General features: G+C 39.3%; 1 protein-coding gene across 3 annotated transcripts in view; it reads left to right on the forward strand.

Moving 5' to 3' along the window:
- The window catches only part of KIAA0825 (KIAA0825 ortholog), a 322,760-nt gene that overhangs the window by 110,600 nt on the left and 199,909 nt on the right, over positions 1-12,251 (forward strand). For all 3 annotated transcript variants that reach the window (XM_029070144.2, XM_016226930.3, XM_001509052.5), the window contains exons 12-14: positions 218-368; positions 7,068-7,258; positions 10,301-10,483. In XM_029070144.2, coding sequence (XP_028925977.1) covers positions 218-368; positions 7,068-7,258; positions 10,301-10,483 — 525 coding nt within the window. The remainder of the gene's footprint in view (positions 1-217; positions 369-7,067; positions 7,259-10,300; positions 10,484-12,251) is intronic.

Here is a 12,251-nt window from a genome sequence, read left to right on the forward strand (position 1 = left end):
TCTGCAAGATCGCAGATGTACATTTTCAAAGAACTTGCAAAACAAAGACCAACTTTTTTTGTTGTTGTTTGAAAGTGAATGTGAGCTCAGACGGCGGTACCGGGAGGAAACCAATGATTGATATCTAATAATCAAAACCATTTGTAGTACTGGAGATTGTTACCTCCTACTGCACAGGCCTTAAATCTCTGTCTCTTTGATCCTTCCCTCTGAACAGACCCCTATTCCTCGGGCCTGTCCAGCGATATCAGGAATTCATCAGCACTCTCCAGTTTCAAGTTACTGACTACTGTGACAGAGTTTGTGCAACAAGCATTTTACAGGATGGTGAGAGCCACCGCTGGGATGACTACAAAGCTTTTTATGAGGTGTGAGGTTAAGTTTACTATCCCTCCCTTTTTACACAGGTCTGTTTTACTGCCTACCTGCTTTCTGACTGATTAGAAACATAAGAGTATTTGCAAATGTGGGCTGTCGGAATTCTACTATTTTGATACACCTTACAAACGACACAGGTAGAATTCGTTTCTCATACTATTCAAAAATTGGATATGAGACTAACTTTATAGTGGGGTTAAAATATATAACAAAGAGGGAACTAATGAAACATAGAAATGCCAAAAAAAAGATAACAATGCTAGAACTGTGCAGCACTTGTTTTCGCAAAGGAAATGATTGTAGGAGGAACTGCATTTTTCTTTCATTATTTCCCTTTCAACACATCTGTATTTGATAAGTACCTATTATTAAGTATCTTCTTTCTCTTCTACTTTCCTTTGTCATTGGAAGTTGCAAATAACACATCTGGACATCAACAACTTACTACTTACCTTGAATCTAAAGTTTAAAATCCCAACTCTGTCCTGAAATTAAACTCAGCCAGACCTAGAAGGCACCCATAAAAATAGTTCATTATCAGTATTTCTTCATTTTCCCCATCCTAAGAAGAATTCCATTAATAACATACATGGATGACAGTGTTTGAAACTTCCTTGATTTCAGGGATGGCTGAAACATTTCTAATTTCGTAATAATGAAATGATCAGAATTAATTCAAAATTCATCAATTAAGCAAAGCCTCTTTAGGTATTCCAAATCACCTTTTTCTCCAGACTGAAATTTGTGATTTTACCTTTAATCAGTTGCTGTGAATAACATTAGGGAACTATGGCAAGCATGGCCAACACCTTTCCTTGGCCAATTGACTGGGAAGGGGAAGGCATCTGAGGTTTCCAATTTTGGTCCAAAAATAATTTACTTCAGGATCCTCGGTTATCCCCCAAATGTAGACCTGGATAGCAAGTGGAAAACTTGAACAAACAGTACCATCCCTGTCCTGTCAGATTCTTGTTATTCTTCTTTGTGGCTTCACCGTCAACAGGAACCTCATTTTCATAGAAGATCCTTAGACTGTGAGATCCATGAAGGACAAGAACTGTGCTTTACCTCATTACCTAATTTCCACACAAGTGCTTAATTCAGTGCTTGCCACATAAAAGTAATGAACAAATACCATAATAATAATAATAATAATAATCTTGGTATTTGTTAAGCGCTTACTATGTGCAGAGCACTGTTCTAAGCGCTGGGGTAGACACAGGGGAATCAGGTTGTCCCACGTGGGGCTCACAGTCTTCATCCCCATTTTACAGATGAGGGAACTAAGGCACAGAGAAGTTAAGTGACTTGCCCACAGTCACACGGCTGATAAGTGGCAGATCTGGGATTCGAACTCATGACCTCTGACTCCAAAGCCCAGGCTCTTTCCACTGAGCCATGCTGCTTCTCTGTTTATTATTATTATTATTTATGTTTATTATTATCCCCCACGTTCCAGAGGACAGCAAAGATAGGGGAGAGAAGTCAGGATGCATACCTGGATGTAGCTAACGTAGGGTAGGCTAATAGCCTGTGAGGAAAATGAGGTTAGTGACTCTCCTTTCTTAGGACTAACCACACTCATACTTCCCAGATTTGCATTTGATCAAGTCAAATAGATTTTACTGCAATAATAATAATATTGTTGGTATTTGTTAAGCGCCTACTATGTGCCAAAGCACTGTTCTAAGCACTGGGGTAGTTACAAGGTAATCAGGTTGTCCCACATAGGGCACGCAGTCTTCATCCCCATTTTACAGATGAGGTAACTGAGGCACAGAGAAGCTAAATGACTTGCCCAAGGTCACACAGCTGACAAGTGGCAGAGGTGGGATTCGAACCCATGACCTCTAGCACCCAAGTCCAGGCTCTTTCCACTGAGCCACGTTGCTTCTCTGAATACTATTCAATACTTTTCAATTCAATACTATTTTTAGGTTTGAAATGTGTCAGAGGGCACATTTTTCAGTTCTGGTGCATATGTTCATGCTTTTAATGCGCTGGGGGGATAGAAGGTGATCAGGTTGTCCCACCTATGACACCTCGATCACTCAACTCAGAGTAGGCGATTCGTTATTATTCAATGAAAATTAGGCATGTACTATCCGAATACAGTAGCGGTGAGTGGTTAGTTTTTTTTCACATGTAACTGGGGATCATTACCGAAGTCACCACGTAGTTAGAAGCAATCAAATTACCATGTAACTTGCAGCTTTTATATCTTATGACAAGGCTCTAGTTTAGAAGACAGAATTAAGAAGACAGTTACTCCGTGATTACATGGTGCGGGAAGCTTCCATATACTTACATGGTCAGTGGTTGCAGTTTAATTGCAGAGTTAGTGCATAGTTATCACTGCTGGGAGAAATAAAAGTGATACTGATTTTTTAAAAAAAAACTGCAAATAAAAACCTATAAATAGCACCAGTTTTCCAATGTTTTGGCAGCTGGAGTATCTGCCTTGGCTCTGCTCTCCCTTAACTTCCCCTACCGTTCCAACTGATGGGTTAAACAGAAGCAGCGGACTGTCTTAGGAGGGCGTTTTGCAAGGAAGAGAGATAGCAGGATCACCAGCCGTGTACAGGGGTCTAAATGGATTTACAAGAGACAGAACAGTGTCTGCCCATTTTGGGGTGACAACAGTTGAATCCTAAGCACATCATCACTACCCTAAAACATTTAGTCTCTAAACCGCCCCGGTGTGAAAGTTGAAGGGGTTGGTACCTCACTAATGAAGTGCCCTGGAGAGCTGGTTTGGTGGTACAGCAGGGGTTCAGATTACATTTTAAAACCAAGCTTTGAGGAGAGCTGACATCTGTTGCAATTTGGGGAACTTGTTTTCCAATAGTCAAAGAATAAAGAATTGTCTGTTCAAAGATAGTATTGAGTGGCTTATGTAATAAAGCCCAGCTGCTTGTCTCCTGATATATAATCTAAATAAAAGCTCACATCTGTTTATATTCTACTGAGTCTGCAAAAATAACAGATGTTTACCCGTAGAATATTTTTTTTTTTGAAATGACAACAAATATAAAGAAGCAGGTCAGAAAAAAATTTTGAATCGTATTTGGGTCTTTAATGAAAACACTCTCGCTTCTGTTGTAGTGGCACACATTTTGAAAAGCCTTGTTAAGAAGATTATCATCATTTGAAGTAAGCAGGAAGTAGTAAAATTTATACAATTGCACAAAACTAACAGTGACATATTATAGGAAACTAAAAAGCTAAGAAGTTTTTAAGGATATAACTGTTAATGCTATTTACAGATTTGTGGAGATTAAGAAACACATTCATCTATATGTTGGAAGCAAACTGAAGCTAAGAATATGTACTGGAAATATTTTGGAGTAATGTATAGTTTTGTATTCCGTCACTTCAAGCCGTGACTCCTAAGCTGTCGATCAGTGGTGTTTATTAAGGCATACTCTGGGCCGAGCACTGTACTGAATGCTTGGGAGAGGGCAACAGAGATGCCAGGCACGTTTCTGGCCCACAAGGAGCTTACAGTCTAAGGGGAGAGACAAAAATGAAAATAAATTATGGGTGCGTACGTAAGTGCTATGGGGTGAATGACAAGTGCTTCAACCATATGGATCCTAGTCCATAGATGAGGAAAAGGGACAAAGAGTAGGAGGAAAAAAGAGTTTAATCGGGGAAGGCCTCTTGGAGGAGATGTGATTTTAAATAAGGCTTTGAACATGGGGAGAGTGGGGGGAAGGAGGGGATCTGTCATATAAGAAGGGAGAGGGAGTTCCAGGCCAGAAGGATGACATGGGCAGGGGACATTGGTGAGATAGATGAGGTCAAGGCACAGTGACTAAAGTAGGCATTAGATGAACAAAGTGTGTGAGTATGGTAGTAGGAAATCAGTGAGGTAAGGTAGGAGGGGGAAAGATGATCGAGTGCTCTGAAGCTGATGGTAAGAAGTGTCTGATGTGGAGGTGGATGGACAACCACTGGAGGTTCTTGAGAAGTGGGGAGATGTGGACTAAAGATTTTTTTAATAGAAAATTGATCCGGACAGCAGAGTGAAGTAAGGACTGGAATGGGGAGAGACAGGAGGCAAGGAGGTCAGCCAGAAGGCTGATGCAGTAGTCGAGGTAGGTTATGGTAAGTGCTTGGGTCATTATAGTAGCAGTTTGGATAGAGAAGAAATGGATGGATTTGGTGACAGATTGAATAGCTGGGTTGAACAGCAACTATAGTAATAATAATTCTTGTATTTGTTGAGCGCTTACTGTGTGCCAGGCACTGTATTAAGCGCTGGGTGGATACAAGCAAATCAGGTTGGACACAGTCTCTGTCGCATATGAGGCCCAGTCTTAATCCCCATTTTATAGATGAGGAAACAGACCCAGAGAAGTGAAGTGACTTGCCCAAGGTCACACAGCAAATTGCAGAGCCGGGATTAGAACCCACAACCTTCTGACTCTCAGGCCCGTGCTCTATTCACTACACCATGCTGAATGAGAGAGAGGAGTCAAGGATAATGCCAAGGTTGTGATACGGAGAGGATAGTAGCGTTGACGGGGAGGACAAGATTTCGTTGGGAAGCTGAAGAGTGCTGTTTTGTATATGGAAAGTTTGAGATGTTAGTGGCAAACCCAAGCAGAGATGTCCTGAAGGCAGGAGGAATTGTGAGACCACAGAGAATGATAGAGGTCGGGGCAGGAGAGATAGATTTGGGAATCATCTGCGTTACGAGGGTATCTGAAGCTATGGGAGCGAATGAGTTCTCCAAGGGAGTGGTTGTACGTGAAGAAAACGGATCCAGCGTGGCTCAGTGGAAAGAGCCTGGGGTTGGGAGTCAGAGGTCATGGGTTCGAATCCCACGTGTGCCACTTGTCAGCTGTGTGACTGTGGGCAAGGCACTTCACTTTTGTGTGCCTCAGTAACCTCATCTGTAAAATGGGGATAAAGACTGTGAGCCTCACCTGGGACAACCTGATTACCCTGTATATCTACCCCAGCACTTGGAACAGTGCTCTGCACATAGTAAGCACTTAACAAGTGCCAACATTATCCAAAACTGAGCCTTGAGGGACTCCCACAGTTAGGAGGTGGGAGGCAGAGGAGGAACCTACAGAAGAGACCGAGAAAGAGCAGCTAGAGAGAGAAGAGGAGAACAAGGAGAGGTCAGTGTCAGAGAAGTCAAGGCCGGATAATGTTTCAAGGAGAAGAGGGTGGTTCAAAGAGTTGGTGGGGTTTGAAGAGGATTATGATACAGACCACTGGATTTAGATGCATTTGATATGGATTTGGTGATAATCTTCTGAGTAAAGAGTCTCTTCCAAAAAATAATAGTAGTTTCAAGATTCCTTGAAAGTCACTAAACAACAAATGATTCAGTGAGCGCAGGTGATTTCAGTAATAGAAATGCTATCCGAACAAGCTTTAGAGAGAATAAGCTATCAATAAATGAATTTTCAATTGTACGTTTTTACCCTTATAAGAACCAGATTCTGGCTGGAGATCCTGAATCTCTCCTGTGAGTTAGAAACAGAGCAGATCCCCCCATCCTCTTCATTATCTTAAATTTTGGCTCTCCAAAGTTGGTTTGATCCTAATTATTTAAGATATGCAAAAGTTTTAATAGACGCTGTTCATATGAAGCTCTCAACTCTTGAGGTTACAAAAGGCTGAAGGTAAGCAATTCAAAAGTATAAAGCCTTGAACAAAAGAGAGTGAGAGTAGTGCCTGTAGAAAAAAAAGTTGGTAAATTTGTCCTGTAGTTTTTTAAAATATTTTAAGTTCCAGGCCATTATTAGAAGAAAGGGCTATTTTCCAAATTTTTTATACTTAGTAATTTTGTGATGTGATTTGAAGAAATTGAGGCCAGCCTGCTAACATCTCTCAATGAGACTGTGTTAACTAATTAATGGTTGAAAAGCACTTGAGGCCATATTCTCTCTTCTCTGTTTCCATGGAGCACTTGCTGGGCACTGAACTCCCTTTGCAGTCAGTGGAAGAGATCTGCAGAGGCGTGGAAAGGAATGAAAATCTGGCCCCATTGAAAGTATAAAATGCATTATAAATGCTAAGTAATAATAATAACATCTGCCCAGATTTTACAGAGCCTTGTAAATCATACTCTTATAGGGTTTGGTTTCTGGTATTGCTATTAAAACATCTTAGGTGAACTAGCTTACTGTATTTTTTAAGTTTTCCAGTCCCCCTAATTACGTGCATAGTTATAGGAATGCAATCACATTCTTTTACGCCTGCCTTTTCATCAGAATTTTCCAATCCTAAACATCAGTACAATTTTGTCGATGGTAAAAACAGTGCCAGAGAAATTTACGTATTTAAACCATTTAAATCACTCAATTTGTATTTTGAAAGAGAGAAGCTTATCTTAAACTAGCAATACTAGTTGAGCAACTACAAAGCAGGTAAGTTTTAAAGTAAGTTTTAAACCATGGGTCAGGAGTAGGTTAATTAAGGATAGGGTAGGTTAAATGCTTGTGGTTTGGCTTCGTGGTAGAATATTTGGTTTTGTAATTGAAATAGAACATGTGTTTCTTTGTCAATAAAGATGTTTTACATCTTGTCAAGAATCTTTCTTGGTCATCTTGTGTCTCAAACTCTTCAGCTATTTCCTTTCAGCCTGAACTAATTAGATTCACAGGAACCAAGCTGACATTTTGGAAGATGTGATTCTATTGTTTAATGTGTGGTGGTTTTGCCAGGGGGAAAGATGCTCATTCTCTATCCAGATGTGGCATTATTTCTGCTGTGCACTCCATCACGATCTGTGGACGCTTCTACCCCCCAAGAAAGCCCAGGAGATTCTAATAGAAGTGCTGGAGAAATCTCTGGAACTGCTGGCCTGCAGATACGCTCAGGCCAATCCTAGTTATGAAAGAACCCCACAGATCAGGTAATCTCTAAGAGCTTTATTTTCAAATGATTAAATCGTTCATAATTTCAGATTCTATACAATTTAATTCTGATTTATCTGTCAAATGTGTATACATTTGTAATTTTTATAATTCCTAGAAGATAATTTTAGTAAAAAAAAAAAAGTGGAACTGATCCCCAGTGCCTTGATGTTCTTAAATGCTTTAGATATATTAATTTAGATCAATGAAAGGAATTTTCTCTGAAAATACTCTGTGCCCTCATATTTCTTAGTTTCTTTTTCTCTTTCTTTACTTTTACTGATTATTAAAGAGGGCCCAGTCAACTTAGTGCCCCAGAACAAAGCAGGCATAAAAGTATTTGGATATGAAATGAGGAGCAACATTAAAGATTAGATTCTGGGATTTGAGTAAGTACCAACTGAGGTTGAAATTTTGGAATTTCATCTTTGATTTTAATAAACTGGGGAACACTAGTCCTTTGAAGCAGAAATTTTTGCAAGTTCTACGTCTTTAGTAGAACTGGCCTATTTTCTTATGTACCTCTCTTTTCTAGTACCTTCTGGAATTGTTACATATCTTACAGTAGCCTTTTTTCAGGCAGGAAAATAATTTTCTGATCATTTGCTTACATGACCTGCTGCAATTTGCAGGATATTTAGTTCCTGTACAGTGTTCATAAATATGTTATTTTTTTTTTACCAGATGGTTGAAATTACTGATCAAGATTTTTTTTAATTGTAAACTGAAGAATAAATGGAAAACTCCATATAAGGTTGGAGTTGGACTCTTAAATTGTTCTCTCCCGAGAGCTTAGTACAGTGATCTGCATACAATAAACACTCAATAAAATCCTTTGATTGATTGATTGATTGAATAGGGGAAAGAGGGCTTAGTCAGAGAAGGCCTCTTGGAGGACATGTGATTTTAGGCAGGATTCGAAGGTAGAGAGAGTAGTGGTCTGTCAGGTATGAAGGGAGAGGGAGTTCCAGGCCAGAGCGAGAACATGGACAAGGGGTCAACCGTGAGATAAGATGAGATCAAGATATAGCGAGTAGGTTGGCGTTAGAGGAGAGAAATGTACACACTGGGTTGTAATAGGAGATCAGCTAGATGAAATAGGTGGGCGAGAGCTGACTAAGGAAAATAACAGATCAAAGCAAGTGAAGGACTGGATTTTCGAAATAGTATTACTCAAATGCCCCACTTCTCCAATTAAACAGTCCTTAGTTACAGTTACAAACCATAGGTCAGTCTGCTTCCAGGGTTCTAAAGATGGTAAATATATTCTTCACATTTGTGATGTCCTTTGGTCCTGGGGGCGGCTGATCCGAACACCGTCAGCAGTCCTTAGTCTTTAGGAAAGCCATGTGGCCTAGAGGCCTAGGAGCACGGGGCTGGGAGTCAGAGGAAATGGGTTCTAATCCTGCCCCTGACAGTTGTTTGCTTTGTGACCTTGGGCAAGTCGTTTAACTCTTTCTTGCCTCAGTTTCCTCATCCGCAAATATGTTTGAATACATGTTCTCCCTCCTGCTAGAACTGTGAATCCCATGTGGGAAAGGGGCTGAGACCAACCTGATTCACCTGTATCTACCCCAGCAGTTAGAACAGTGCTTGATTCATAATATTTGCTTAACAAGTACAGGAAGAGTAATCATTAATTTTGAGCACTTACTCTGTGCAGGGAACTATACTCAGTGCTTGGGAAAGTGCAATACAATAAAGTGGTAGATTAAAATTCTGCCAACAAGGAGCTTTCAGTCTACAGGCTTTAGATTTCTTAATTCTTATTTCCAAAAGACTCATCTGTGACTCAGTCCTTGACCGTGTGGGAATTGGGGTTTCTGGCATGTGCTGTCCTGCAGTGGTTGAGCATGGATACCCAGTCTTAATAGGCCCCCACCTGTAGGTTATACTGCCATCAAGAAAGGAGTGGCTCTTTTCGAAGAACAGTTCCATAAGCAATGAGAGATGAGAAGGCAAAAGAGAAAACGGTGCCAGGTGGTATAAACGTTAAACATAATGGCACAATAGACAATCTTTTTGTATGTATACTGAAACCGGGAATATGGGTACCGCATTGGCCTTTCGGCTATATCTGCACACATAGTTGAATTTCAGTCAGTGGTGTCTTTGAATGTGAAGGACAACTCTCTTTTGCTTGCTCTCTCCTACTCTCTATATACCTATATACTTATATGTGTGTGTGTGTGTATATATGTATATATAAGTATATATACTTATATAAAGAGAAACTTTATATATGTGTGTATATGTATATATATATACACATTATTGATATATTTTCAGCCAAATCTACACTCAAGTGAGTATCACAGTCTGTGGTGTCTTCTTTGAATTCAAAGGGCAACTAGGCGTGTATTCTTGAGACACCTTCTTGTATTCTATTCTCCAAAGTACTTAATTCAGTGCTCCGCATACAAGAGGAGCTTAGTAAGTAATATTGAGTGAATTAATTTCTCATAAAACTCACCATCATGTAATGAATTTGTGAAGTTTGTAGACTGTTTCATTTTTCACAAATCAATCAATCTATCATATTTATTGAGCACCCAATGTGTGCAGACCACTGTACTGAGTGCTTGACAACTGTATCTATGATTTCCAAAAGTTCTAACCTTTCTAACCGGCCTTTCTGCATCCCCTTTGAAAGTGTCAGTTCGTCCTTTAGTAATCGTGGGCCCTGTCACTGGACCCTCTGGCAAGTCCTTCATATGGCCTTCCTTTATTTACACCAAGACACTGGAAAGCATTATCTGTTTCCATAGTTTCATTTGTTGTATTGTACTCTCCCAAGCCCTTAGTACAGTGCTCTGCCCACAGTAAGCGCTCAATAAATAAGTGAATGAATGAACATGGTTATCCTTTTGGCCTTTCACCGTAATCCAGGTTCTCATGGCATTCTTTTTGAAACTTCTTGACCTGCCACATCTTGCCCATTGATGTAGGCATATGGGTTGTTCAGATTTTATAAAGGCAAGCAGCTGATTTAGCCCTCCAAGCTAACTTGATTTCACAAAATATTCTCATTTTTGTTACAGATTTGATGTCACAGCAATCCTTATATGCACAGAAAGTATGCTGTGGTCGGTTTGTAGTTCATCACGGCAACTTCTGAATCCTAATGAAGATACAGATGATGATATAATTAAAATCCACACTCACTGCAACAATCTTTTTACTACTCTGGTTATCTTAACATCACCCTTAACAAAATTATATGAGTAAGTACAATATCACATTTATTATTTATAACAAGTGACCAAAGAATTTGTAGATATTATCACATATTTCAATATTTTTATTTCAGTTATGTGACAAAATACGACAAAATTAGATGACAAAATCATTATATGACAAAATGATTATAGTTACTGCAGATATTTTCATAGTCAGTAGTGCAAGTAGATCTAGCAAGTAGAGTGAAGTGAAAAAATATCATGTTTCCTTTGCTCTTTGCTTTCTGCTTTTTCAATTTAGTAAGAAAAGCAATGACTCGGACAACAAATTAAGTCAAATAGATTTCTTAATATGATTTCATTGAAAAGCTGCCTGTTGTGGCACCCTCATTCAATACAGTATAAAATATAATATTTGATATTTAGAACCTGGAAGTCTGGAGTAGGACTGAGTCCTTGGAGGTAGGGGGAGAACCTGTTGTCAAGAACTGGTAGCAATAATTTTTTTTTAATTTCCTGAGCAGGGTAAATAAGGATATTATTTTCCTTAATTCTCCTTTTCTTCTCCTTCCCTTCTCAAGAGGGGGGGTGGAAAAAAACTTAGGAATTTAAATTCCAGTTGATTTTACTAAATTCAAGCAGGTCTTCCAAACGTCTCTTTACCAAGGCTTTTGAAAAGAATTGTGCTGGAGTGTTAAGGAGTTTTCTTCTGACTCTGCCCATCTCCGCGACATTGGAGTTTTGCATATCTGAACATTGCATCTGCTAAGGGCTGTGTATTATGATGTGATAGTTCAGTAGAAAGAGAATAGCTTTGGTAATCCACAGGCCGCAGGGGTCTCAGCTCTGCAAGTAGGAGAATGCCTTCTAGGTCGTGTCATCCGAGGGGAAGACTCTGACCACAGAACCACCGTAAGACATTCCACAAGGTGGAAAGGCCCAGCAGGAGTCCAGAAAAAGAATTGGCTAGTGTGGGTGGTGAAGATCTCTTCAGCTTTTAAAGTTTATTAGGAAGAGCAACACATTCGGTAATTTTAGGGAAACAATATTCACAGCACGTTTTGTTCTAGAGAAGGCCAGGGTAATTTCGCTAGAATTTTGACTTAATATCTGGCTTTAGAGAGGTAAACAATATGCAGATTGCTCCCTCTGACAACCTTTGGGTTAAATAGCCCTTTAAGAAATGGCAGAACCCTTTCAGAAAGGGACAAAAGACAGCGAGATAAGTTGCCATGAATTTAGGGTTTTATACATAATGTTTTGCAATCACAAAAAACCCAAGATCCTAGGCCTAAAATAAATCTCTGTAAACTGAACTGATTTTCTTTAGATCAAAAAATTGTCCTGCTTATAGTCCAGTGGATCATTTAATCTTAAATAAGAGCCTGTGAAAATCCATGAACAAAGTAAACAAATTTCATGGATGGGTCACGGTAAAAAATATTGAATTTCATGGTTTGTCACAGATTAATAGAAAAATTTCAACTCCGATGTGTTCATCTGAGTAACGATTATCAAAGAGGAGTGCTTTTCATTATTGTTCATTCGTAAAATGTATAAAGCTCTCAAATCTCTGACTTTTCATTGTGCTGTGATCTTCAAACCCACTCTCCAAATTTAAACTGTAAAGTAGGTAAGATTACTGATAATTTAACACAATGGCAAAGGCTGCAAAAGGGGCCCAATTAACATCAGTTTGACTTTTTTTCAGAATCCATTTATTCTTTAATGGTCCTAAAAAATATGCCTCGTTAACTGACAATAAGAAGATTTTTCTAATAGTACATTTTGTCACAGTTTCATATTGAAAAGA

The sequence above is a fragment of the Ornithorhynchus anatinus genome, chromosome 1 (genome assembly GCF_004115215.2).
Source record: "Ornithorhynchus anatinus isolate Pmale09 chromosome 1, mOrnAna1.pri.v4, whole genome shotgun sequence".
Taxonomy (NCBI): Eukaryota; Metazoa; Chordata; class Mammalia; order Monotremata; family Ornithorhynchidae; genus Ornithorhynchus; species Ornithorhynchus anatinus.